This window comes from Phoenix dactylifera, chromosome 13, assembly GCF_009389715.1.
Source record: "Phoenix dactylifera cultivar Barhee BC4 chromosome 13, palm_55x_up_171113_PBpolish2nd_filt_p, whole genome shotgun sequence".
NCBI lineage: Eukaryota > Viridiplantae > Streptophyta > Magnoliopsida > Arecales > Arecaceae > Phoenix > Phoenix dactylifera.
In genome coordinates, this window is record NC_052404.1 from 1,351,142 (window position 1) to 1,377,625 (window position 26,484).

Here is a 26,484-nt window from a genome sequence, read left to right on the forward strand (position 1 = left end):
TTAGATACTTATGAGTCAAGTGTGCCATGGTCCTTCCATCAGGTGGTGATGGATGTATATAAGCCATCCAATATGTGTTCCACCTTGCCGATAGATCTCAGTATAAATGTCAAGCATCTGGTTTTCAAGCTTGTTTGAACATAGTTTTTGGTACAGCCATGCTATCCTATTCTGTTTTAATGGATGCTTGGATTCATAGTTCAAGCATGAGGCAGATGTAGGGTCCATTGACTGTATCACCCTCTCAAGATGTATTGTTGAACCCATGCACTGTTTGTGCTATTATTCTACTATCTTTCAAGCTTAAGTTGGATATTAATTGATCATGTTTTAGATTTGAAGAAGTGTTAAACTGATGATCCTGAAGCAAAGGAAATTATTTTAAAAAGCTTGGTCTCAAATTGCTTGTAATGAAAATGCTACAATGAAATTTGGTGTAGAAGCTCAGAGTTATAGCAAGTAGAACTGAATTGAATACGAAGGGAAAAGCAATCGCTTCTTGCAAAAACAGAGGATCTGGATAGGAAGAACAAAGGTATCTCTGTGTTGTTGAAAGATAATAAAAGAAAGGAACTGAAGGCTGAGATCAATGAATTATTCATTGAGGAAGAAAGTTTGGAGATAGAAAGCTAAAGTGAAATGGCTTAAGGAGGGGGATAAAATGCAAAATTCTCTCATAAGGTTGCAACTTGCAAGTAGTTATAAAAGATAAAGTAATATGAATTTGATAAGTTGACATCATCCAGAATTGGAGACGCAGCATGAAATCCTTGAATCCTTTAAGTAGTACTTTAAGAAGATTTTTACTGCAAGAGAAACTTACACTCTTGAACCAAATTGGAGTGATCTACATCAAGATCCCCATATTGATCTATGTGCTTTGTCAAAACCTTTTATGCCAATCCAAAACCTGACCTTAATTAAGCTAGGTTTCGGCCCAAGATTTTTTAGTTAGGGTTAGGGATGGGTTAAATTTTTAGACTCATATTTGGGTCAGGTATGAGTTAAAGTTTTGACCCGACTAGGGTTATAAGGGCAGAGTTCTATTTGGATCAAAATAATTAAGGTCAAGCGGAGTTATAATTTGGAAAAAAGATTGAATGGTTGATCTTTCTTAATACTAGTATTTATATCATTTTTAAAATTGTCAAGTGAAAATATAAAGATTAGATTTGATTGGTTAGATTAGGTCAGGTTAGGATCAAATGACTTGAATGACCTATTGGTGGGTACAGATCAAGATCTCTTGACTTGATATTTGTTGACTCGGGTAGTTTTTGTATGTTGTTGTCCTTGGTTCTACTTGACCTATTGCCACCCCTGGTTAAGAGTGTGTTGGTTATTCTTTTTCCTTTTGATTTTTCTTTGAAATAGGGGAGGAAGTCCAACCCTGTAGGAGAACATGGGGTAGCTCATTATATTTTCACTGTTAAAGCATTTTGAATTTAGTTCCAAGTTTGTTCTAATCTTTTTTTTTTTTTTACATTTTCCAGTGAAACTATTAAATATATTGAATTTATGCCTTTCTTTGTCATTTATTGAAGCTAACAGGGTATTAACCAAATATATGCGATTATGAAATACTGCATTTTATATAAAATATTATTCTTGGTTAATGTGGACTAAAATTGGCGAGAGTTGTTAAAATTAGTAGAATTGACCAATTTTGGCCGAAAGTAATTGAAACTGTTTAAATTGACAGAAAACTAGAGTTTGATATCTATTTTGAATCATTATCGGCTAAAATCGATCAATTTCAGCCAAGATGAACTAATTTTGGCAGAAACCAAAAATCTTGGTCATTGTGGCAGTAGTTTGACAATAGATGTGCATCAATCAAGTAGCCAATATATTATAATAAGTGCAGATGCAAGCATGAACATCCTTGCACAAGTTAATTGGGTCCATGTATGTGTAAATATATATATTACGCGCATTACCTATGACTCGAAATAGAGATCTTCACTAAGACAAGGTATATAAGTCAAATCAACATTAATCCCATAACTAATATCATGTTGGCCCTAATGGGATGAACCATTTGAAAGAAAAGGAGGGGGACCCATCTGCACGATAATTATCTAACTCTAATTTTTGGGAATGCACTGTTCAAGACTGAAAGTAAGAATATCTGGTTGCTAAGTAGAGGGGTTTGGTTGCGAGAGAAAGCTGATATACATCAATTTTTTCTATACCAGCTGTTGTGGACTAAAAGTAACCGTGTTTCTCCCCAGAGGTATTGTCCGCTTTGGGGGGTTAGAAAGAGGGAAGCCCCCCCACTTAAGGCACAGCACTCTTTGTCACACAAGTAGTATGGGACTAAAGGTCTCCCCATCCCCAACACAGCCCCCCCTGACGGAGAGTGCTGTGATTCCACACTTGAGTTTTATAGGGTATCGGGGAGTCCCTCGAGGCGCCAGCTGTTGTGGACTAAAAGTAACCGTGTTTCTCCCCAAAGGTATTGTCCGCTTTGGGGGGTTCGTGGATCGTAGCCTGCGGGGGTCCGCGTAGGTACTATCCCTTTTTTGACAGGAGCCACCAGCCCCCCCTCCCCCTCCCCCCCAACGATTTTGCCCCCAAAAATGCCCTCTCTAGAGAAAGAGAGGCACAGTACTCTTTGTCACATAAGCAGGATGGGACTAAAGGTCTCCCCATCCCCAACACTAGCATTTGGCACTTGCAAATGCAAGAAATGCTTTGATTTGATCCATAAAATGTTTGGAATAGCTATGCACCAACTATTATTCTTTCTCCATAGAATTAGAAACAAAAACATAATGTATCTCACAAAATTCAGGTGCCTAGTCAATTGAAAAATTCAACGGTCAGAATTTACACCAGATAAAAAATTTGCTTGTGCCGACCCTCTTCCCTTTCGTTCTTTTCTCTTCTTCCATTGTTTCTTACTAGCTATTGGCACTTTCATTCCCAGTGAAAGTTATGGATGGATTTTTCTCCCTTCTTTTCAAAAAAAAAGGGAGAAGAAAATAGAAACAACTTTCGGCATGGTGCAGACAGTGATGGACATGACTAAAGCTTCGATGCACACATGCACATACACAAAGCTAGTAGTTGACATATTTTCCACGAATTTTACTTTGTCATGTAAATCAACTTTTCTACGTAAGTTTAAAAGCATGCTCAAATTTAAATCAAATAGAACCTCTTCTCGAAGTGAAAAAAGATCTTTTTATTAGCGTCTACGACTACACAACTAAGAACGTAACAACTTGTTCAAACTTTTTATCCAAAGGTATACATAAGAATCAATGTCGGGTACGACACCCAAAAGCTTGGAATAATAGAACATGCATGTCAAAATATCCATGAACCTAGCCATAGTATCAAGTAGGTGTACATGCACAAGCCAATTGTAGTATTCAGACATCCAATCATGCACCTCAAGCATTCTATTAATTCTTGTTATATTGACTGAAAACTTTGGAGTTGCATTGGCACCATGATATTATGATCACGACCCGATTCTATTTTGTTTTTGATCAGGAACATGACAGTAATTGCATGCTTATGTACACATCAGGTTTAATTTTAGCTTGAATTTTTGAAGCTTTCCTCCTTTTCCACTTTTCATGTCAACAGAAGATGATATTGTGGACTCTTAATTGCTTTCTCCCTTTAAAGATACCTTCTGCTACCCTTGCCCCTAACACAATTATAAACATGGAGCTGCATGACAGCACGTTTGTCTTCTCAAGCGTCGAAGAAGAGAACCTTAGAACTCTCTCTTTGCCTCCACCCATGACATATTCTGATCTCCTTTGCACTGTCCCTTTACTGTCCCCTGATCTGGACAAAAATATCAGTGCATTTGATGGCTCTCTCTTAATGCTAAAGGATGTCTCCCCTGTGCTGCCACTTCCTTTTCTCATCACAATTCCCCGAAGAGTCAAATTCTTTGGTCAAAGATTCACTGCAATATACCACAAAGCTTGGATCTTTATGTTCAATCAAATGGCCACTGAACTGAGCTTTTCTTTCTTTAATTCTGAAGCTTATACTTTATTGAACTTTTCCAATATACATTGCGCATTCCAATCAAACTACTCTAGTCATACACTACTTGCTTTATAAATGGGAAAAATTGACCAACTTTGTTCTGAATGCTTGATTTCCACCGCAAAGATCCAATCTTCATTGTCTATTCTATATCTTTTATTGGATCAAGCATTAAGCTTTGGAGCTCAATTCATCCAATTCATCAGTCAAAAGTGATGAACAAATCAGCCGGTGCAACACCAGGACGTACGCAGCAACAAGGATAGGAAAAAGAATGGTGTGAATCGAAAGGCTCGTCCATTAATCCAATATCAATTAAACAAACCTTTCCTTCAAGGTGATGCAGAGACCTAAAAGGCTAAATCTCCAATACTTTGCTCTCTTTTTCGACTGTCGTTCGAGTTAAGGTGCTACAACGGTCAGCAGGGCCTTATGTCATCAATGTAATGCATGATCTGAGTGGTTTGCCTTTGCAATTCTCCTGATCTACAGTGCATCTAGTCTACCAACAACCCCAATCATGCACTAAATACTTTATGAAGGGAAAGTAGTGCTGAAACTTTCTTTAGTGCTTGCATTTTATTGTGAAGGTTCGATTAACATTAACTAGTCTAATGTTTTATGGAAATGGGGCTTGGTCTATTGCAACATAAAACAGAAGAGTGTGACTCTTATCTTGTAAACATGCAAGCATGCCTTTCAGTCCCCCACAACATAAAGTTTTTGAAGCCTCCATTCAACTTTGAGATGCAATCTCTGATTCCATGACTAGTATTAACCGGCTTGAGAGTTTAGATGCTCAGATGGTCCACGAGATCAGATGTGTCATCACAACAACCTATCAGGTATCCTGGGGTACTAGTTTTTGCTATGCATGAAACAAGGATGAGTGAATAAAGATTGCATGATAAGAATTTGTGCATCTACAAACAAAATTAGCTTTCGAAATTTGGCTTTGCATCTCATATGGATGTACATGTTCATGACAAAGCTTTCATATGTCTCCTTCATATGCTTAAAATCAAGCTCAGGTCAAAACAAAAAATAAGTGGGGTTCAAAAATAAGCTACAAGCTTTTCTCAAAGCCAGGATGCACTCGCTGCAGAATTCCCTTCCCCCTCCCTACAATTCCATGATACACTACCTTTAACTTGGATATTCTAACCTTGGTTTTTGAATGAACTCAGGTTCTTAGATTGCAAATTAAAATATCATTTACCCAAGTTTTCTTCTTCCACAATTCCATACTCCCTAGGGTACTTTCTTTGGCTAGAGTAAGTAATAATTTGTCTACAAGTTTGATTGTATTCTAGAACTTATATATGAGGTAGCACGATTGATAACTTATCCCTGACACACCATCGAATCATGCAAGGTAAGGGAACATGTATCTTTTTTTGTTTGTCACGAATTAAAGCTAGAATAGACACTAGTGGAATAGAAATATCACGCCCAGAACCCACCACCTAGGTCGGCCATGTAACACAGCTGCACACTCTCTAGAACAAAGCCCCAGAGAATATGGTAGGCCTGAAAATTTATTACAACCTCAATATTTGTAGACAAAAATGATCTTGTTGATAACAAACAATAAAACTAGTCCAATTACAAAATTTAATCATTTATTCAGTATTAGTGATACTCTATCTATTCATCCCTTTCCCATGTAATCTCAACCATAACCAAGCAACTATAGCTAAGTATTAAGCCACTTACAATCTGCAACTCTAAAAAGAAAAAGAAAAAAGGAGTTGTGAGCTTTACAACTCAGTAAGAATCTCTTCACATTCAATACCAAAATAAATATATATATTATGAAACCTCTTTTCAAACATCCAATATAACTCAATTAAATCAACAAATATCCGCATAAACATACATCAAATATTTGGCTTATCAAAAGAGATAAATGTCACAAATACCAACAAATAAAATTTTTATTCAGTATTAGTGTCATATGTCTTATCAACTGTTTCTCATTATCTCAATTTCAGGTTCTGTTATAATTATCTTTTCAGCATTGGACTAACCAAAAATTATGACTTAGTCCAAAACTACTAAACAAAATTTCACAGGTAAGCTCTGGAGGCTATCCAAGCATAAGCTCGTAGAAGCTATTCCACGTGTAAGCCCATGAAGGCTATCCTATGCATAAGTTCGTGGAGGTATCCCATGCATAAGCTTGTGGAAGCCATCCTATGACGAGGTCAGTCCAAACCATATCTTATCCGTCTAATTTGCATGTTATTTTTGTCGAATCATTGTTCATTTATACAATGTATTTCTGACAAATTTCAAACATCATTATTCATATAATCATGTTTTCAATACATGATACATATAATAATTGTACAAGTATGTTCGTATCAGAAATAATATAAAACATACCATCTCATACCAAACTAAATCCATCGATGTAAATCTTACAAAACAAATCTTACGATGCAAGTCTCATGATGCAAATCTCACAATGCAAATCTCATGATGCAAATCCAGCAGTACAAATCAATAAATATATGTATATATATTGGTGATTAAATACAGGGCTTCTTACCTCTATCTCAATCCAATGCTGCTACAATGCTATCAATCCATACCTAATATGTCTAGTTAATTTAATATCAATATAACATCAACTTATTCTATATCAATCACTTGCTATATTAATGAATCAATTATTCAATAATTATCTAATTTTAGAGTTCTAATATTTGAACTACCCATATTCTCTATTCTTCTTTCATTAAAAATTAAAAATAAATAAAAGGTTAGGGCCTTACCTTGATTTAGAAACTAGAGTACCAGATCTCATTGGGCTTCTTTCTATCTAGATGACTGCACCGCCATACAAAACAAAGGTTGACTATGAAAATAAACTCGTATGGACTGAAGTATGAGGCCAGCTAGATGACAATATCCAATTGTTCAAAGTGGTCAGCATAATGCAACTCAATTCGTTTAATCAAGAAACCTATATCCAATCAAAAAAGGGATAATAGATTAGGAGTTATCAATTATGGATCCAATGATAACTAACAACAATCAGGGTGAAGAAAGGATAGGGTCAATTAGATAGTAGCGTCCGACGATCCGGGTTGGTTTGCTTTGGCTAATTAAAATTGTCAACTCATCAAACTAGTCAACTTATAAAACAAGAATCAGACCATGGTGCAGGTAACACAATAAAGATATGCAATAATAAAATCTAGTGATGCATGATCGCCCAAATTAATCAAAACAGTATTTTCCAAATCATCAGATTAAGAAAATAGGTATCAAATACAATAAGGATAACATGCCAGGTTGATGATGGTGGGGCTCCAAAGAGGGCTAATGAATGCTAGAGTGAAAACTAGCACAACGGGTGGTTACAACAACACTAAACCAGGACCCTCCATTGGGGTCAACCTAGGTCCATAAAGAGAACATCTGGGACCCTCCATCTTGGTCCATAGATCTGTGTAGAGAGAGAGAGAGAGATGAAGAGAAAACAAAGAGAGAGGAAAGAGAAAGAAAGAGGAAGGAGAGAGGAGAGAGGAGAGAGGAGAGAGGAGAGAGGGCTTTCTTCTTCTTTCCCGAAATGGGGGAAGCCCATCTCTCCCTCTTCTTCTTGGATCAAGGGTGACGGACACCAAGATGGCCTAGCCCCGATGATAGCAGCCACGAGTGGCCTTCAGCCGCGACACTATTGGCAACAGTGGCCGGCCGGCATAAGGAAGAAGAGAGAAAAAAATTTGCCACGAAACAAGCATCATTCATTCTAAACCATAGCTCCCCTCTAACCATTGACCACATGATCACCGAGGTCCTAGAAGACAGCAAAACTCGGCCAATCTCGGCGGCCGGCGATGGCAAAACACAAAAGAAAAGAGGAGCTGAAAAATAGGGGATCCTTTTTTTGGGTCGATTTCCTACCGATTTCTTAGTTGACGTTTAATAGCCTAGCATTTGGGGTTGTGGGCCTGGACTCTAGGGCCAGCCTGAAGAGGCCAAGCCCAAGGCCAATCATGCTTTGTGGCATGATGTAGGCAAAGGGAAGAAGATTTCGATTGGGATTCCTCTTCCTTCTCCACTTTTGGTGGACTCTGAGAGTCCTAGGGTGAGACAAGCTTATCCAAACACCAAATAAGCTCTAGGGTTCCTTCATTAAAGATAAACCTCCTCCTCCATTGAACTCCACCATTGGAATCATGAGGAATCATCACCTTTATCTGAGTTTTTTCTTGGATTTGTCGCCAGAAAGAGCCGTCGGACCACCTCACTGGACCGATGTAACTATTCCTCACTGTCTTCTCTTCCTTTTCTAGTGTTTTATCCATGGTTACCTTGAATTGGGATGGCAAATTGCCAAATTTCCATTCAAAATAGGGGTGCCTTGTTTTGGTCTTCTTTTTTCGAGTTCCAATGCTGCCAGCCACCGGGTTTGGATGGGTTTTCCAGCTATCTAGGACTCCTATGACCATGCAATTGTGGGTGAGAAAAATAGCCATGGTCATGGCCAAGTAGAGGGGTTGATCGTGATAATCTTCTTCCCTCTTCTTTGCACCGGCTAGCCGCCACCACGAGCAATGACTATGGTTGAGGCCGATGGTGGCTGCCGTTGTTGGGACTAGCCACAATAGCTGCCCCTGGTGCTGACCAAAAGATGAACCTTCCAGTTCATAAAGAGAAAGGAGAGGTTTCTTTCTTTTTCCCTCTCTTCTTTCTCTCTCCTCTCTTCTCTCTCTATTTAATCCTCATCTCTTTCTCTCTCTTTGCACAGATCTATGGATCTAGTAGGAAAGTCCCAGATGTTCTTATTGTGGACCCAGGTGACCCTAGTAGAGGGTCCTAGTCTAGTATTGTTGCAACCACTCATCGCATTAGCCTTACCTCGACCATAGCTGATCACTACTGGACTCTATCATCATTAGTCTCTATTGTATTATTTATACCATGGTCTGATTCTTATTCCATGAGTTGACTAGTTTGGTTGGCTAGAATAGACTGACCTCGATTATCGGATGCTGCTACCTAATCGACCCTCTCCTTCCTTCACTCCAACTTTTATTGTCTACCATTGAACCCATAATTGATAACTCTTAATCTCTTATCCTTTTCTTGATTGGATATATATTTTTTGATCAGATGGATTGAGTTACATTATGCTAACTGATTTGAAAAATTGGGCATTGCCATTTAGCTGGCCTCGTATATCTTGCTATATAAATATTTTTTCATAGTCAACCCTGATTTTGTATGGAACTACAGTCATCTAGATAGAAATGAGCCCAACAAGATCTTATACTCTAGTTTCTAAATTAAGGTAAGGCCTGACCCTTTATTTATTTTAATTTTAAAAAAGGAGGATAAAGAAAATATGGGTAATTCAAATATTAGAACTCTATAATTAGGTAATTACTGAATAATTGATTCGTTAATATGGCGAGTGATTGATAAGATAAGTTGGTTTTATATTGATAGGTGTAGATTGGTAGTGGTGTAGCTGTATTGGATTGTGATAAATATAAGAATCCCTGTACTCACCAAATATATATATATATGTGTGTGTGTGTGTGTGTTTATTTGTTTGTACCATTGGATTTGCATCATGAGATTTGCATCGATCGATTTGGTTTGGCATGTGAGGATATATTTTATATGATTTTCAGTACAAATATACTTGTATGGGTAGTATATATATCAAATATTGAAAACATAATTATCTAAACAAGATACCTTGAATTTAAGAGGATTGCACTCTGTAAGTGGAAACTGATTTGACAAGAATAGCATATAAACTAGATGGATAAGATATGATTTGGACTAACTTCATCGTGGGATAGCCTCCACAAGCTTATACATGGAATAGCATCCATGAGCTAACGTGTGGGATATCATCTACAGGCTTATGTATGGAATAGCCTCCACGAGCTAATGCGCGTGATAGCATTCACAGGCTTACTTATGCAATTTTGTCAGTCTTGGGTTGGGTCATGATCTTGATTAGTCCAAAGTTGGAAAAACAATACTACAAAACTTAAAAATCAAATTAATGAGAAATAGATGACATGACAAAAGAATCTATTGTTAAATAATTGGTTAAATTTGATATATATATATATATATATATATATATATATATATATATATATATATATATATATATATATATATATATGTGTGTGTGTGTGTGTGTGCGCGCGCGCGCTTCTTTGATAAGATGATAATGAGAGCTTATGTGCATGTTATTGTATGAACTTTTCGAGTATTGATCTAGTATTTATTTTATCTGGTTTTGTTCATTGATTATTTTCTTATTACTTATGGTGCAGTTGTTCAAAATTTTTATAGGATTGTAAAGCTCACAACTTCTTTTTTCTTCTTCTTTTCAGAGTTGTAGGTTGCAAGTTGATTAATACTTGGCTTTGGTTGAAATCATATTGAAAAGAGATGAATAAATAGAGCATCACTGATACTGGTTGGATGATTAAATTTCGTAATTGGACCAATTTTATTATTTGTTATGAACTGAGAATATTTTTGTTCATGAATATTGAAGTTATAATATATTTTCAGGCCTAGTATATGCTCTAGAGCCCTACCCTAGAGAGTGTGCAGCCTGGGTTCGGGGCGTGACACGGCGGCCATGATTTCGGGTCATGGGAAGAAGAGCAAGAAAAGCGGAAGAAGGCTACGGTGGTACCTCAGCCGTGGTGGCGTTCGGTAGTCTTGATCTTTGGCAAACACTGTGATGGGGCAACTACGAGCTCCTCGGAAAAAAAGAGGAAGAAGGGAGCTTGATGATCGTTGGTGGAGGATTATAAAGGGGTCAGGAGGTAGTTATAGAGAGGAGGCAAGCCCCCCTTGGCTCTCTAATGGAGAGTCGAACAGAGAACTGTTTTTCTTTCTTTCTTTTTTGCTTTGTTTGGGCCAAAAGACCAGGCCGGTCAAGTGGACCGGCCCAGTTTTCTGGGTCTTACAACAAATAAGTGCCCCTCTTCTTCCTACAAGGCGTTCCTCTGTGTAAAAGATAAACATTAACCCACTGGTGGTGAATGATTAGCCCAAATGACACATTAGCTTATAAAGCTATTATCGAACAGTTGAAAACTTAAATGATATTACTATATAAAAGAAAGGATTTTGTTTTGGTATGTTGCGTCTCTCTGTAACATGCACATGTATGTTCAAATGCCCGCATCATTTTGTTTAATGGCCAATACTCATTGCATGACATGGAACACTGCATCTAATTAGGCACCTGGAAACTGTTTCAAGCCTAACAATATTTTTTGGCATGCAGCACAAGTATTCCAAAGCATCTTATTGGGCACGTATTAAGAGACTTCTAATCCATGCTCCACTCACACCCAATTGATTCCATTGAGTAAAACCAAACCCTAGGATTACTCCTTCCAATGGATAGCCCTAAAACCAGCTTAAATAAACTAAAGATCTTCTGTAATAAAAGAAATAAAAATAAAAATAAAAATAAACGCGTTTTAATTTTCAAGAATAAGCTGATAGATAGTGATTTGGATGGCCATGCATTGCCATTTACTTCTCAATAAGCGGGTGATTGTTGACAACTGATGGTGGCGGATTCTGCACCACCACCACCACATCCTTTTGTGGTTTGTCTGTACAAATCAGTGTCTAAATTATGCTCTACTGGTCCAATTCCACCGTTAAAGGAGTAACTAATTGCAAAATAATGATTTCTGTAATGCCGCTACAATCTTTTTACCACATAGGTAAACATCTAACAAAGCATTAGAGAAAAGATTGTAAGGACTGCAATTTTATGTAAATGAAAGCTTTGATTTCTGGTAGTGTTGCCCAAAGGCAGTTCTTTTATCTTTGCCCAAACGTTGGCGTTGCTGGCTAATGAATTAACAAACAACATATATCTAACATATTATGAAGTAAAATATAAGCGGGGTCTTGCTATTATTAGGCTGGGTTAATACATCTAGTCTATCATTGTTAATACATAAAGATAAGACTGAAGTTATAAGCTGAAACTAAAGCTAAAAAAAAAAAAAAAAGGTTATAAGCTGAAACAGTTATAGAGCTTTACATCACTGTGCTATATTAAAAAGTTAAAATCCTCGCTGTGGAATGCTTTGCATAAGGCAACCGCAGCTTGACACAACCTACTCACAAGTCCTTTATCTATACGAACCATTGCTCATTCAAAATGGGAATGCACAACCATTTGATCTCGATGAATATTTCGAAACAAGATGCCTGACGTTTTCTTCCTCTCACTCCAAAGAAGAGGAATCCATCAGAGAAGGATGACTCTCATAGTCTCCTTCCTTTCCTCATGAACCAACAACTAATGCCATTGATGCAGCAGTGGATCTTGCACTTCTTTTTCCTCTGCTTTCAGGTTAAAATATTGAAGCCTTTGAGGTTCCTGAAAAAAACACTATTGCAACTTTTTTGAAGTAAGACATAATTAAGACGCTATTGCTTTTGAGGCTACACAGCAATTGAACAGTCCTCTACTCAGTACATTAACTATTTCTATCAAATCTTGCAGAAGCAATCCTTGGAATATTGAGAGAAATTGCTCTTAACCTCAATGATCATCACACCATGCCTTTGTGAATCATCTTCCAGTAATGACGTGACCAAGCTTTGCAAAAAGAAGTTTAGCATGCTTGAGAAAGTGCAGCATACACTCTTTATGTCACGCCCCGAACCCGAACCTAGGCCCGGGACGCGCCAGACGCCGCACACCCGCACGGCGGACCGCACGGGCGTGCAAGGCTGAATAATCAGACACTCAAGTCACAACATCAGATCACAATATCAATACTAAAAATCTATCATTTATGATAATCAAATCAATAATTCAATTTCAAATGTCTCAAATAAAGTTGAGAACATTTATTTACAAGATCAATTACTTATGACAAAATGAATCTAAATCTATCTATGTCCAGTGTCATAAGTCCTCTCCTCCCGAATCCCCCACGGCTCCGGCGGTGACGGGGCTCCGGCGACGGCAGCGGCAACGGCTCTCAAGGAAGGGGAAAGAGTTAGAGGAGGAAATGTTAGATTTTTTTAGAGGAATAGGGAGGGGTTCCTCTGATAGTTCACGAAGGGAGAGAGAGAGAGAGAGAGAGGGAGGGAGAGGGAAGAGGGGGGCTTGCGGTGATTTCGCTGGCCGTTCGGCCGGCGTGGTCATCGTGGTCACCCCCACGATGACTCAACTGAAGTCGGCACCCCTTGCCGACTTCAGTATGTTGGGCCCTAGGACGGGCCCAACTCAGGTCTTCACACTCTAACCAACTAAAAAGAAATTTCGTCCTCGAAATTAAAACATACCTCAATCCGAGAACAAGGCAGGAAACTTCTCTCTCATCTCCTCCTCCAGCTCCCAAGTAGCTTCTCTCTTACTGTGATTGCTCCACTGCACCTTTACATAAGGAATCGTGCGCCTCCTCAAAACTTGGTCCTTCCTATTTACCACACGTAGTAAGTTCTTTTGATCTCCTTCAAAAGAATTCCAAACTCCCAATCTTGGATTAAAATGCCATAATTATATCCCAAAGAAATTAATTTCTCTTGATCCTACATAGAGATCATAATTGGCTTAATAGAAATAGGAGAAATCTTTAGTATCAAATCCTCTTAATATTCTATAATCATTTTTTTTTTCTTTTCTTTCCCCCACATCATTCCAACAAATAAGAGATCCATGTTAAAACATTCCAAGTCTAAGACCAACCAAGGAATCATCAATCGTAAATGCTAAATTTAACATGCCCAAGATTCTCCCAAAAGTTGTCAACAATAGAAGATCCACTGGTGAAAATTACATAGCTACCTTTAGATCATCCATAGAATCAACAACATTCTCCTGAAACTAACCCAAGTATTTCATCATAATGCCTTTTAGATCAAATATTAATGATCTTAACCAGTTTCAAAATAAGTTAAACCACCAGACTTCCGCTGCACACTCTGATTTAATTCATTTAATTCTCTAAAGTCACAAATGATTTCTGACCTAAAGTATCACTTTGCATTAAGACTAAAAAACTCCAAATTTCAAATTTCCAAGTAGAACTAGAGCAAAACCTCTAGATCTTTTTGTCCTCAATTTATATAGAGTATACTTACCATAACTAACCCCCAATCCTTTAGTCAAGTTTAAGGTCACTACGTGATCTCCACAACCTTCTTAGAATCCAAAAATATCTAGGTTTAATTTAAAGGGGTAATTCTTGTATTCCTTTAGCAATTTAATCAAAAAAATCTACATTGATTTTCCTTCCAACAGAATTTACTTCAAATTCAATGGGTTAGAACTGTTGAGCCAATATCACTATGAGTAGGAATTAACCCTATCAACCTCCAAATTCTTTTTCACCAAAATTCTTAATGTCTATGATCAATGCTACACATAATAACTCACATAAGCATCTCAAAATCGAAATTTCTACTCAATTTTGTATTTTACAATGACAAAAATTTCTAGTTAGATCATAAACCGAGACTTGAGTTCAAATTAACACATCCAATAGTCTCCAACAATTATAAGAAAAATTCAGTAGCCCAATCTGAATATACAAATTCAAGTAATTAGAATTCTCCACCAATTTGCTTACTAGCCCTAAAAATTTAACCCACCAATAGAAATACATCTATTTAAAATATCCAAACATGTCAATACCAAATATAATTTCATATACAGATTTAACCACGAAGAACAATCTGTTTTAATATTATGAAAAATCGTTCTTAGCTCACTCCAATGCTATAATAGATCCATGCACAAACTCTACTCTAATAATTACCAACAAAACCAAAAGTACTATTACATCTGCACCCATATCATGTTTGAACTTTCAGATCACTTACACAACATCTAAACATGATATAACTAATATGCCAAGGCTAACCTTCCTATACATGCCTTAGGTCTACCCTCTCTTATCATGATTAAAGATAATTTATACTTTCCTTCCACACTCATCGAAAACCAAATCCGATGCATACATTTTATCACAATGCCCAGTGATCTCACACCTTAAGCACTGAATTTAATTATCATGTCCCAAATGATCATAACCTTAAGCTATGATATATTTCTGTCACGATCCCTAGTGATCTTAAACATATGCTCAGATTCCAACTGGTCACATTTTCCAATAAGCTTAAACCTCAAACTTTAATGCCACTAAGGCCACAGTCCCTAGTAGTCTTAAACCTTAGATTATAATATCATTCTTGTTACAATCTCAAGTGATTATAAACCAAATCTCTGATAGTTTTTTCTATCATAATTCTCCACTGATACTCACCTGAACATAAACCCTAGGATACCTTAACCTTAAGCTCTGATACCACTAAATCTGTCACGCCCCGAACCCGAACCTAGGCCCGGGACGCGCCAGACGCCGCACACCCGCACGGCGGACCGCACGGGCGTGCAAGGCTGAATAATCAGACACTCAAGTCACAACATCAGATCACAATATCAATACTAAAAATCTATCATTTATGATAATCAAATCAATAATTCAATTTCAAATGTCTCAAATAAAGTTGATAACATTTATTTACAAGATCAATTACTTATGACAAAATGAATCTAAATCTATCTATGTCCAGTGTCATAAGTCCTCTCCTCCCGAATCCCCCACGGCTCCGGCGGTGACGGGGCTCCGGCGACGGCAGCGGCAACGGCTCTCAAGGAAGGGGAAAGAGTTAGAGGAGGAAATGTTAGATTTTTTTAGAGGAATAGGGAGGGGTTCCTCTGATAGTTCACGAAGGGAGAGAGAGAGAGAGAGAGAGAGGGAGGGAGAGGGAAGAGGGGGGCTTGCGGTGATTTCGCTGGCCGTTCGGCCGGCGTGGTCATCGTGGTCACCCCCACGATGACTCAACTGAAGTCGGCACCCCTTGCCGACTTCAGTATGTTGGGCCCTAGGACGGGCCCAACTCAGGTCTTCACACTTTACATTACAAGATTGTACCATATAACATGCTCCCAAAGGTTTCTGTAACAATATATGCAACCCTGATTGTATAGTTTTCCTAAGTAATAGAGATCAAGCCACAGCATTTCCCCAACTTAACAAGGTCACCAGTGGTAAGCAAGTTGATAAACATAATGTCTTCTGACTTCAAACTGTGTTCTTCCAACCCAAAGGCTTTCTTCTTCTTGCTGCGTAGGTGGACACTTCTCTTAGCACTGGCGGGTTTCGGATAAGAAGTCGCGACATGATCAAAGATAACAAGAGATTTCTTAAGGGCACAGAATACATCAGCCACCTGCACTGTTTTTTTTTTTGGGGGGGGGGGGGTAAAATCAGCTACTCATTCATATAAGTCTAACATGAGTACAGCCAGCCACATCATGGGCAAGAAAAGATAACAAAGCAACAGGAACATCTGAAGCAGACGTCCACAAAAAATCCCCGGCATGTCGGGCTACAAAAGAGGCGACCCAATCTGCAGCTCTGTTCGCCTCCCTAAACACATTAACTGCCTGAAAGCCGTTCATCATCTGAGCCATCCTACTAGTCTCCCGTATAAGGGGGTGACCATCACCATACCTGTCCGCCCCTCCGATCCAGGCGATCACCGCTGCAGAGTCTCCCTCAAGGTGCACCCGCTCGACGCCAAGTACCTGCCTGGCGTAGGATAAACCCTTCCAGGCTGCTCGCAACTCCGCCCCAACTACTGTAAGCCCTGGTGTACGCCGCCCTCCTGTGGCAAGCATCCTATCATAGTGATCCCTGATCACAAATCCTACCTGTCACGCCCCGGACCCGGATCCGTGACACGGCCGTGCTATTGCCGACTATCGCCCACAGTAGCACGCAGCCTCATACAGGGTTAACAGGTAGCCAAAAGGATTCAAACTTATATATATATATTAAAAGTTTTGCAGTACAACCTTCAAGTTTGAAACCAAAAATACAGAACTTCTATGCTATTCAAATGTACAAAAGTATATAAGCTTCTCCAAAAATACGAAGCTCTGTAACAAAATAAAAACATATCTGGTGGCGATCACTGATGAGGATCTGAAAGAAAACGAAGCATAAACAGATGTGAGCTACACGGCTCAGTAAGTAATCCTGCATAATCCTACCGGATCAACCAGTAGGCTAAACATGTAAATCAGGGTTTGAGAAGCTGACATGCATGTTTATCTAGTAATCATCATGGCATAATATGTATGCAATTTAAACAAGGTAGTAGTGCAAATCACAAAATTTTCATAATATATGCATATGAAACCGTGCCCCCGGCATGCCGTGGTCTTTTCTCTCTCGGATGCTACTGCGAAGTCAGACTCGACCACTGGCGGGGCCAGCTTAGTTACTATTCAGCCACTGGCGGTGCAGGCTCAGTTACTATTCAGCCACTGGCGGGGCAGGCTCAGTTACTATTCAGCCACTGGCGGGGCAGGCCCAATTCCAATTCAGCCACTGGCGGGGCAGGCTCAGTTACTATTCAGCCACTGGCGGGACAACTCAGTTACTATTTAGCCACTGGCGGTCAAGCTCAGTTACTATTCAGCCACTGGCGGCTCAGTCATTCTCAGTAGCATCTTTGAGCCCATTATAGTGCCTCTCGGCTAGCTAAGACTTTATAAACTTACATGCATGATTAAAATATCAGTATCATCATGTTGCATAGATAGCCATAGCTTCTGGGATCATGCAAGTTACTTATGCATTGTAACATATCATGCATGAAACATATATACTTAAAATAAATGCGTAGGAAACATTAATGACATGATCCATAACAGGATTAGGACAGGTTACTTACATTCTTCACTAATCATGCATACAATTCAAATTGTATAAAAAAAAACACTGGTTCATCTTATAAAACGTAATACAAGATCTACGATAGGATTAAGACAGATTACTTACAATAAGTTGTTGTCAATTCTTGAGTCCAGACGGCGGGTCTTTAATTCCTAGAACCATATAAGACCTGCATTATCCTTTATTTATCCTAAATTTTAGCTCAATTTAAGTAAATTTGAGTCTACCAGGCCTGATTAGGCCTCTAAGGAAAAGGTTGGGCCTGATTTGTGGTTAAGTCCACTTTTTCCTAGCCAATTTGGCCTTCTGCCAATTTAATTGGGCCTGGTCTGGGCCTGTTTTAGGGCTAATTGGGCCTGCTGGGGTCAACCTGTTATGAACATGGTTCGGACCCAGCTGAATTGAGTTTAATTGGGTTCACATTTAGCCCAATTGCTTACTTTGGATTCATTCAGGCTTGGTCGGGTTCAGACCCAACATCAATCAGGCTTAGTCGACCCGTTTAATTCGATTGGGCTTGGATCATTGGGCTCACCCAAACCTATTTGCATTTATTTGGGCCTAACGGGTTTCGGATCCGAACTTGGATCCGACCCGCTAGGCAGCCCGTTAAGGGCCTTCTCCCCCTTTTTTTTTTTTTCTTTCTTTCTTTCTTTCTTCTTCTTCCGGGGGCTTCCAGAGACTTCGGCCCCCTTCTTCGCCCGTGTCTCTCCATCTTCCCCTTCCTCCGGTCTCTTCGTCTCCCCCGCTTTCCGCCGAGGCCCTTCCCGGCCTCCTCCGCCTCCGGTTCCCTCCTGTTCCGGCCGAAGCCCCTTCCCGGCCGCCTTCCCTCCTTCGCAGTCGACCGGGGAGATGCTGCGCCCCCGATCCATCGGCCGAAAGGGTTCTCCTCCCTCGGGCAATGACGGCGGGAGGCCGACCCCTTCTTCCCTTCTCCGAAGTGATGCCGGAGAAGAGGGGGAGGGCCGGGAGGCGAGGTCGAGGCCGGACCTCCTCCGGGGGTCTCCACCGGCTCCGACCACGGCGAGGTAAGGCCGTGGTCCGAGGTAAGTTCTCTCTTTTTTTTTTGTGTGTGTGTGTGTGTGTGCCGTGCCGCCACCTCTTCGCCGACGGAGAGGCGGGGGCTCGGCTGAAGCTGGCGGCCTCGGGGCCGCGTCTGTCGCCGGTACGGCCAGACCCGGCGGCCCCTTGGCTGCCCCTCTGCCCGAGGGCGGCCCCGGCCGGGGCCGGTCATCCGCAGGCCGAGTCCGGGTGGGCTCGGCCCGGGTGACATTGGGCTCGGGTTCGGGCCGTTCTCAGGCCGGCCCGCGGCCTGTTGGTCCGGCCCGCAGCCCGTGAGTCCGGCCCATGGCCCTCCTCCTGTTTTTTTTTTTTTTTCTCCCGTGCCGGTCTCCTCTTCTCTGTGCCAGTCTCCTCCCCTCTGTTTCATCAGTGAAACAGAGGGGAGAATACCCCACAGAGGGGTACCTCCACTCTGTCCTTGCCTAGAGACCTACTTACAGAGCCTTACCTTGATTCGGTTGACTGGAGTTGGGCAGTATCTCCTTCTCGGCAACTCCCTCCTTCCTCTCCCTTGGGGCTGCGGGGCACCTTCCACCTCCAGCTCCAAGATCTAGCTCTCTGGTACCGAATATCAGAGGGTTAGAAGCTTAAGAGGGTATATCCAAGATTAGGGTTAGCAGGGCTTAGGTCTATAAAAACTAAGCTTGTGATTTGACCCCAAGGAGAGGTGGCATCCTCTCCTTGCTCAGGGCTTCGGGAGCCACCAGCTACCCCCCCCCTCTTCAGGCCAGCTCGAGGCCCAGCTGCCGAGGAGGAGGGAGGTGGCGGGCTCCGGTTGTGCATGCCTGTGGGGGTCTCTCCGTTGGCCATCTGTGATCCTGTCTTTTCAGCCCTCGGGGAAGATGGGAGCCTATTCTTTCTGGGCCTGCTAACCCTGCATCCTGGCCCAATACCCTCAAACTGGGCCCTACAGTATTGGGCCTAGTCTGTATTGGGCCCGGACATTACATCCTTCCCCCCTTAAATAAATTTCGTCCTCGAAATTAGTCACACCTCAAGTGGACCGATGTAGCGAGGACTCATTTTGCCGTATCGCCCAAATCGGGCAACACCCTTGAAAAGAACATTTTCAGGTAGGCAAAGTTTCCCTCCAAAAATTCCAAGGCCCTTCTTCCTCTGTCAGCCCATCTTTTCTGTCTGTCTTGGGCAGCCTGAAGCCTTTGCTTAATCAGGAGCCTTGGAGACTGGCCCCTCTCCTGGTGCGAGGTCGATAGCAAATTCGATCTCTCGGTCTGAGGGTAATCCCGGTAATTCCTCCGGAAAAACATCCGGATATTCTCTGACTACTGGAATATCCTCCAGTTTTGATCTCTTTCTGAGCATTCTTTACACAGGCCAGATAGGCCATACACCCCTTTTTCAGAGCCTTTCCAGCTTTCAAAGCAGAAATGAAGTGCAATGTGGGAGCACCCTGAAGGGGTATGTCGCCCTGAAAGAAAAAATTCTTGCTTCCCAGGTATCCGAAATACCACCCTCTTGTGGTAACAATCAATGTGGGCGTGATACTGTGACATCCAGTCCATGCCCAAGATAATATCAAAGTCTTGCATGTCAAGCTGTAAAAGATTTGTCTCTAATTCTTTTTCCCCTATCTGAATTATGCAATCTTTATATTTAGTGTCAACAATTGCGGTTTTCTGAAGGGGTGTAGCAACATGCCATGGTTCCACTAATTTCTCAGATGTGCTAAGTAATTGTCTGGAAAAGCTAACTGACACGAAAGAATGCGTAGAACCAGAATCAAATAGAATGAGGGCAGGAACCGAGTTGACCAGAAGTGTACCTGTCACCACCTGATCGCTAGCACTGGCATCCTGTCGAGTCAGTGCGAAAACTCGAGGGTTACCCTTCGATCTCTGGTCCTCTAGTGCAGTGTGTCTGGGCTCGTCCTTCTCTCGACTCGGGCAGTCGCGGGCGATGTGTCCTGTCTGCCCGCAAGAGAAACAAACTTCGGTCTTCCTTAAGCAGGGTCCGCCATGGTTCCTATCGCAAGTGGGGCAGCTTCTGTTCTGTTTCTTCTTGGGCTCCGACCCCTTGCTGCCCCCGGATCCACTACTCTGAGCTCCCGACGATCGGGTCCTCTTCATGTCTTCTCTCTCCCTCCCGGACCGTATCAGGTCAGCCTCAACCTTCAAGGCTCGGTCCAGTACATCCTTGTAGCTTGAGAACAGATGGGAGGATATTCGGGATCGAATCCCGTACCTCAATCCCTGTTCAAACCGGTTCACCTTACTTCTCTCCTCCTCCATGAACTAGGGGCAAAATCGTCCCAGCTCGTTGAATTTATTGGCATACTCCAGAACAGACATCCGGTCGGTCTGGGTCAGCGCCAAGAATTCATTCTGCTTAGACTGGTTGACTGAATCCGAAAAATATTGGTTGTAAAACAACCTCTTGAAGTCCCTCCATGTAAGTCCGTCAACGGCATAAGCCGTCTCCATGGCCGTCCACCAGTATTCGGCGTTTCCTGTCAGCATAGAGGCCGCCAGCCGGACCTTCACCTCATCGGGGAAAAGAAGAGCTCGGAACATCTTCTCTATTTCCCGGATCCATGCTTCTGCTGCCATAGGGTCAGGCCCACCCTCAAAGGTCGGAGGGTTTAGTCGGCGAAACCTCTCATAGCAGATGCCTGCCGGTGGCATAGCGGCCAGCTGCATCATCTGTTGCTATTGCAGCACTTGTGCCATAAGCTGATATACCCCGGCAAGGCCTGCTTGACCTGCTGCAGACCGTGGAGTATCCGGGGAAGCTGACCGCTCGCTGGGCTCTGGGGAGGGTGGTCTCCGGTCGTCGTCCATGTCTTCCTAATGATCGCCTAGCAGTCAAATTTTTTTTTTTTAAAGTGAGATTATGATAAACTAGCATATTATAACATTTTCTATGACGGTGACATTCTTAACTACCCCTTTCCTTAGGCATTTTATGGTTATTCTATTGTTTAACCTAAGGCTCTGATACCACTAGATGTCACGCCCCGGACCCGGATCCGTGACACGGCCGTGCTATTGCCGACTATCGCCCACAGTAGCACGCAGCCTCATACAGGGGTAACAGGTAGCCAAAAGGATTCAAACTTATATATATATATATATATTAAAAGTTTTGCAGTACAACCTTCAAGTTTGAAACCAAAAATACAGAACTTCTATGCTATTCAAATGTACAAAAGTATATAAGCTTCTCCAAAAATACGAAGCTCTGTAACAAAATAAAAACATATCTGGTGGCGATCACTGATGAGGATCTGAAAGAAAACGAAGCATAAACAGATGTGAGCTACACGGCTCAGTAAGTAATCCTGCATAATCCTACCGGATCAACCAGTAGGCTAAACATGTAAATCAGGGTTTGAGAAGCTGACATGCATGTTTATCTAATAATCATTATGGCATAATATGTATGCAATTTAAACAAGGTAGTAGTGCAAATCACAAAATTTTCATAATATATGCATATGAAACCGTGCCCCCGGCATGCCGTGGTCTTTTTTCTCTCGGATGCTACTGCGAAGTCAGACTCGACCACTGGCGGGGCCAGCTCAGTTACTATTCAGCCACTGGCGGGGCAGACTCAGTTACTATTCAGCCACTGGCGGGGCAAGCTCAGTTACTATTCAGCCACTGGCGGGGTAGGCCCAATTCCAATTCAGCCACTGGCGGGGCAGGCTCAGTTACTATTCAGCCACTGGCAGGGCAGCTCAGTTACTATTCAGCCACTGGCGGGGCAAGCTCAGTTACTATTCAGCCACTGGCGGCTCAGTCATTCTCAATAGCATCTTTGAGCCCATTATAGTGCCTCTGGGCTAGCTAAGACTTTATAAACTTACATGCATGATTAAAATATCAGTATCATCATGTTGCATACATAGCCATAGCTTCTGGGATCATGCAAGTTACTTATGCATTGTAACATATCATGCATAAAAAATATATACTTAAAATAAATGCGTAGGAAACATTAATGACATGATTCATAACAGGATTAGGACAGGTTACTTACATTCTTCACTAATCATGCATACAATTCAAATTGTATAAAAAAAAACACTGGTTCATCTTATAAAACGTAATACAAGATCTACGATAGGATTAAGACAGATTACTTACAATAAGTTGTTGTCAATTCTTGAGTCCAGACGGCGGGTCTTTAATTCCTAGAACCATATAAGACCTGCATTATCCTCTATTTATCCTAAATTTTAGCTCAATTTAAGTAAATTTGAGTCTACCAGGCCTGATTGGGCCTCTAAGGGAAAGGTTGGGCCTGATTTGTGGTTAAGTCCACTTTTTCCTAGCCAATTTGGCCTTCTGCCAATTTAATTGGGCCTGGTCTGGGCCTGTTTTAGGGCTAATTGGGCCTGCTGGGGTCAACCTGTTATGAACATGGTTCGGACCCAGCTGAATTGAGTTTAATTGGGTTCACATTTAGCCCAATTGCTTACTTTGGATTCATTCAGGCTTGGTCGGGTTCAGACCCAACATCAATCAAGCTTAGTCGACCCGTTTAATTCGATTGGGCTTGGATCATTGGGCTCACCCAAACCTATTTGCATTTATTTGGGCCTAACGGGTTTCGGATCCGAACTTGGATCCGACCCGCTAGGCAGCCCGTTAAGGGCCTTCTCCCCTTTTTTTTTTTTCTTTCTTTCTTTCTTTCTTTCTTCTTCTTCCGGGGGCTTCCAGAGACTTCGGCCCCCTTCTTCGCCCGTGTCTCTCCATCTTCCCCTTCCTCCGGTCTCTTCGTCTCCCCCGCTTTCCGCCGAGGCCCTTCCCGGCCTCCTCCGCCTCCGGTTCCCTCCTGTTCCGGCCGAAGCCCCTTCCCGGCCGCCTTCCCTCCTTCGCAGTCGACCGGGGAGATGCTGCGCCCCCCGATCCATCGGCCGAAAGGGTTGTCCTCCCTCGGGCAACGACGGCGGGAGGCCGACCCCTTCTTCCCTTCTCCGAAGTGATGCCGGAGAAGAGGGGGAGGGCCGGGAGGCGAGGTCGAGGCCGGACCTCCTCCGGGGGTCTTCACCGGCTCCGACCACGACGAGGTAAGGCCGTGGTCCGAGGTAAGTTCTCTCTTTTTTTTGTGTGTGTGTGTGTGTGTGTGCCGTGCCGCCACCTCTTCGCCGACGGAGAGGCGGGGGCTCGGCTGAGGCTGGCGGCCTCGGGGCCGCGTCTGTCGCCGGTACGGCCAGACCCGGCGGCCCCTTGGCTGCCCCTCTGCCCGAGGGCGGCCCCGGCCGGGGCCGGTCATCCGCAGGCCGAGTCCGGGTGGGCTCGGCCCGGGTGACATTGGGCTCGGGTTCGGGCCGTTCTCAAGCCGGCCCGCGGCCTGTTGGTCCGGCCCGCAGCCCGTGGGTCCGGCCCACGGCCCTCCTCCTGTTTTTTTTTTTTCTCCCGTGCCGGTCTCCTCTTCTCTGTGCCAGTCTCCTCCCCTCTGTTTCATCAGTGAAACAGAGGGGAGAATACCCCACAGAGGGGTACCTCCACTCTATCCTTGCCTATAGACCTACTTACAGAGCCTTACCTTGATTCGGTTGACTGGAGTTGGGCAGTATCTCCTTCTCGGCAACTCCCTCCTTCCTCTCCCTTGGGGCTGCGGGGCACCTTCCACCTCCAGCTCCAGGATCTAGCTCTCTGGTACCGAATATCAGAGGGTTAGAAGCTTAAGAGGGTATATCCAAGATTAGGGTTAGCAGGGCTTAGGTCTATAAAAACTAAGCTTGTGATTTGACCCCAAGGAGAGGTGGCATCCTCTCCTTGCTCAGGGCTTCGGGAGCCACCAGCTACCCCCCCCCCCCCCTCTTCAGGCCAGCTCGAGGCCCAGCTGCCGAGGAGGAGGGAGGTGGCGGGCTCCGGTTGTGCATGCCTGTGGGGGTCTCTCCGTTGGCCATCTGTGATCCTGTCTTTTCAGCCCTCGGGGAAGATGAGAGCCTATTCTTTCTGGGCCTGCTAACCCTGCATCCTGGCCCAATACCCTCAAACTGGGCCCTACAGTATTGGGCCTAGTCTGTATTGGGCCCGGACATTACAGGAAGGTTTTCAACTTCCTATCAGTATGCCTCTCGACCATAGCCTTCCACTTCTTAAATGTGTCAAACACATCACTCTTATTTCTGATAGTGTATATCCAGACTTTGCGGGAGTAGTCATCAATAAAAGTGAGTAAATACTTAGATCCACCCTTAGATGTAATTGGGGCTGGTCCCCATAGGTCAGAATGAATATAATCTAAGTATACCAGCTGCCCTGTGGCCAGCCTGTAGAAAAGCTGACCCTGTGTTGTTTTCCGAACACACAATGCTCACAGATCCAAGTGCACCAACCTTCTGACCACTTAGCAAACCACGTCTGCTCAGCTCCTGTAAACCCTTGTCTGAGATGTGGCCCAATCTCTGATGCCACAGGTGTGTCAACTGCTCAGTAGAAGACTGTACTGCTGAAGCCTGTCCAACTATTGTACTACTATCCAAATAGTAAAGGGTCCCACACAATTTCCCTTTCAATAAAGTCAATACTCCTTTATTGATAGTTATTGATCCTCTACCCCATCTGCCCTCAAAACCTGCACTATCGAATGCATGTACTGAGAGAAGGTTTCTCTTTAGTTGAGGAACATATCTGACATCGTTCAAAGTCACGATAGTGTTTGCATTAGATTTAATTTGAACTGTACCAACACCTTCCACTTTACAAATACCATCATCTCCAAGAAGAACGGTGCCCCCCTCACATGATCTAAAAGAAGAAAACCATTCCTTATGAGGTGTCATGTGGAAAGATGCTCCAGAGTCCACAATCCAAGTATCAGGATGACTGACACTGCAAGCAGCTGTAAATATTGCATCATTATCATTACTGTTGTGACCTGCTGATGAAACTGCAACCGTTGCCGAGTCTGAGACGGTTCCTTTATCCTTTTGTTCCCTCTCTTTCTTAGACTGTAGTAGTCTACATTCTGATTTCCAGTGGCCTGATTTCTTACAATAGTGACAAACACCTGGTCTTCTAGACCTAGACTTTGATCTGATTTTGGATTTGCTTCTACCTTGTCCACCTTTCTTATGCTCATCTCTACCTCTAACTATAGTCCTTGAGCTGGAGTCTGAACTTGATGTTGTAGCTGTACTTTCAATCTAAGCTCATTGGATAACAAAGTAGCTTCTACCTCTTCAAGACTTATTGTCTCTTTTCCATAGAGCATAGTAGTAGTAATATGCTCAAAGGACTTAGGCAATGAGTAGATGAGGATCAAAGCCTTGTCTTCTTCATCTACTTCAACACCAATATTTGATAAATCAAGTAGGAGCTTATTATACTCATCCAAGTGATCTTTGAGTGAAGTCCCTTCTGCCATACGAAATGTGTGCAACTTTCCCCTCAAATACAATCTATTAGTAAGGGATTTTGCCATATATAGACTCTCTAATTTTTCCCATACTCCCTTAGCTGTATCAAGATCCACAACATTTCGCAGGACTTTATCACTCAAACCCGAAAACAAAGTTCCTAGTGCTCTCTCATTAATCTCTTCTTTGACAGCCTCATTATCTCCTGGGATTGCATCCATACCCTTGAGGGCTTTTGCTACACCCTCCTTAACCAACAGGTATTTCATTCTTACCTTCCATAGT

General features: G+C 42.4%; 1 protein-coding gene across 1 annotated transcript; it reads right to left on the minus strand.

Moving 5' to 3' along the window:
- Positions 1–21,118: 21,118 nt before the first annotated feature.
- Positions 21,119–21,508, minus strand: LOC120112933. The gene has a single exon (XM_039133146.1). The coding sequence runs from the start codon at positions 21,506–21,508 to the stop codon at positions 21,119–21,121; it is 390 nt and encodes a 129-aa protein (XP_038989074.1).
- Positions 21,509–26,484: the final 4,976 nt, after the last annotated feature.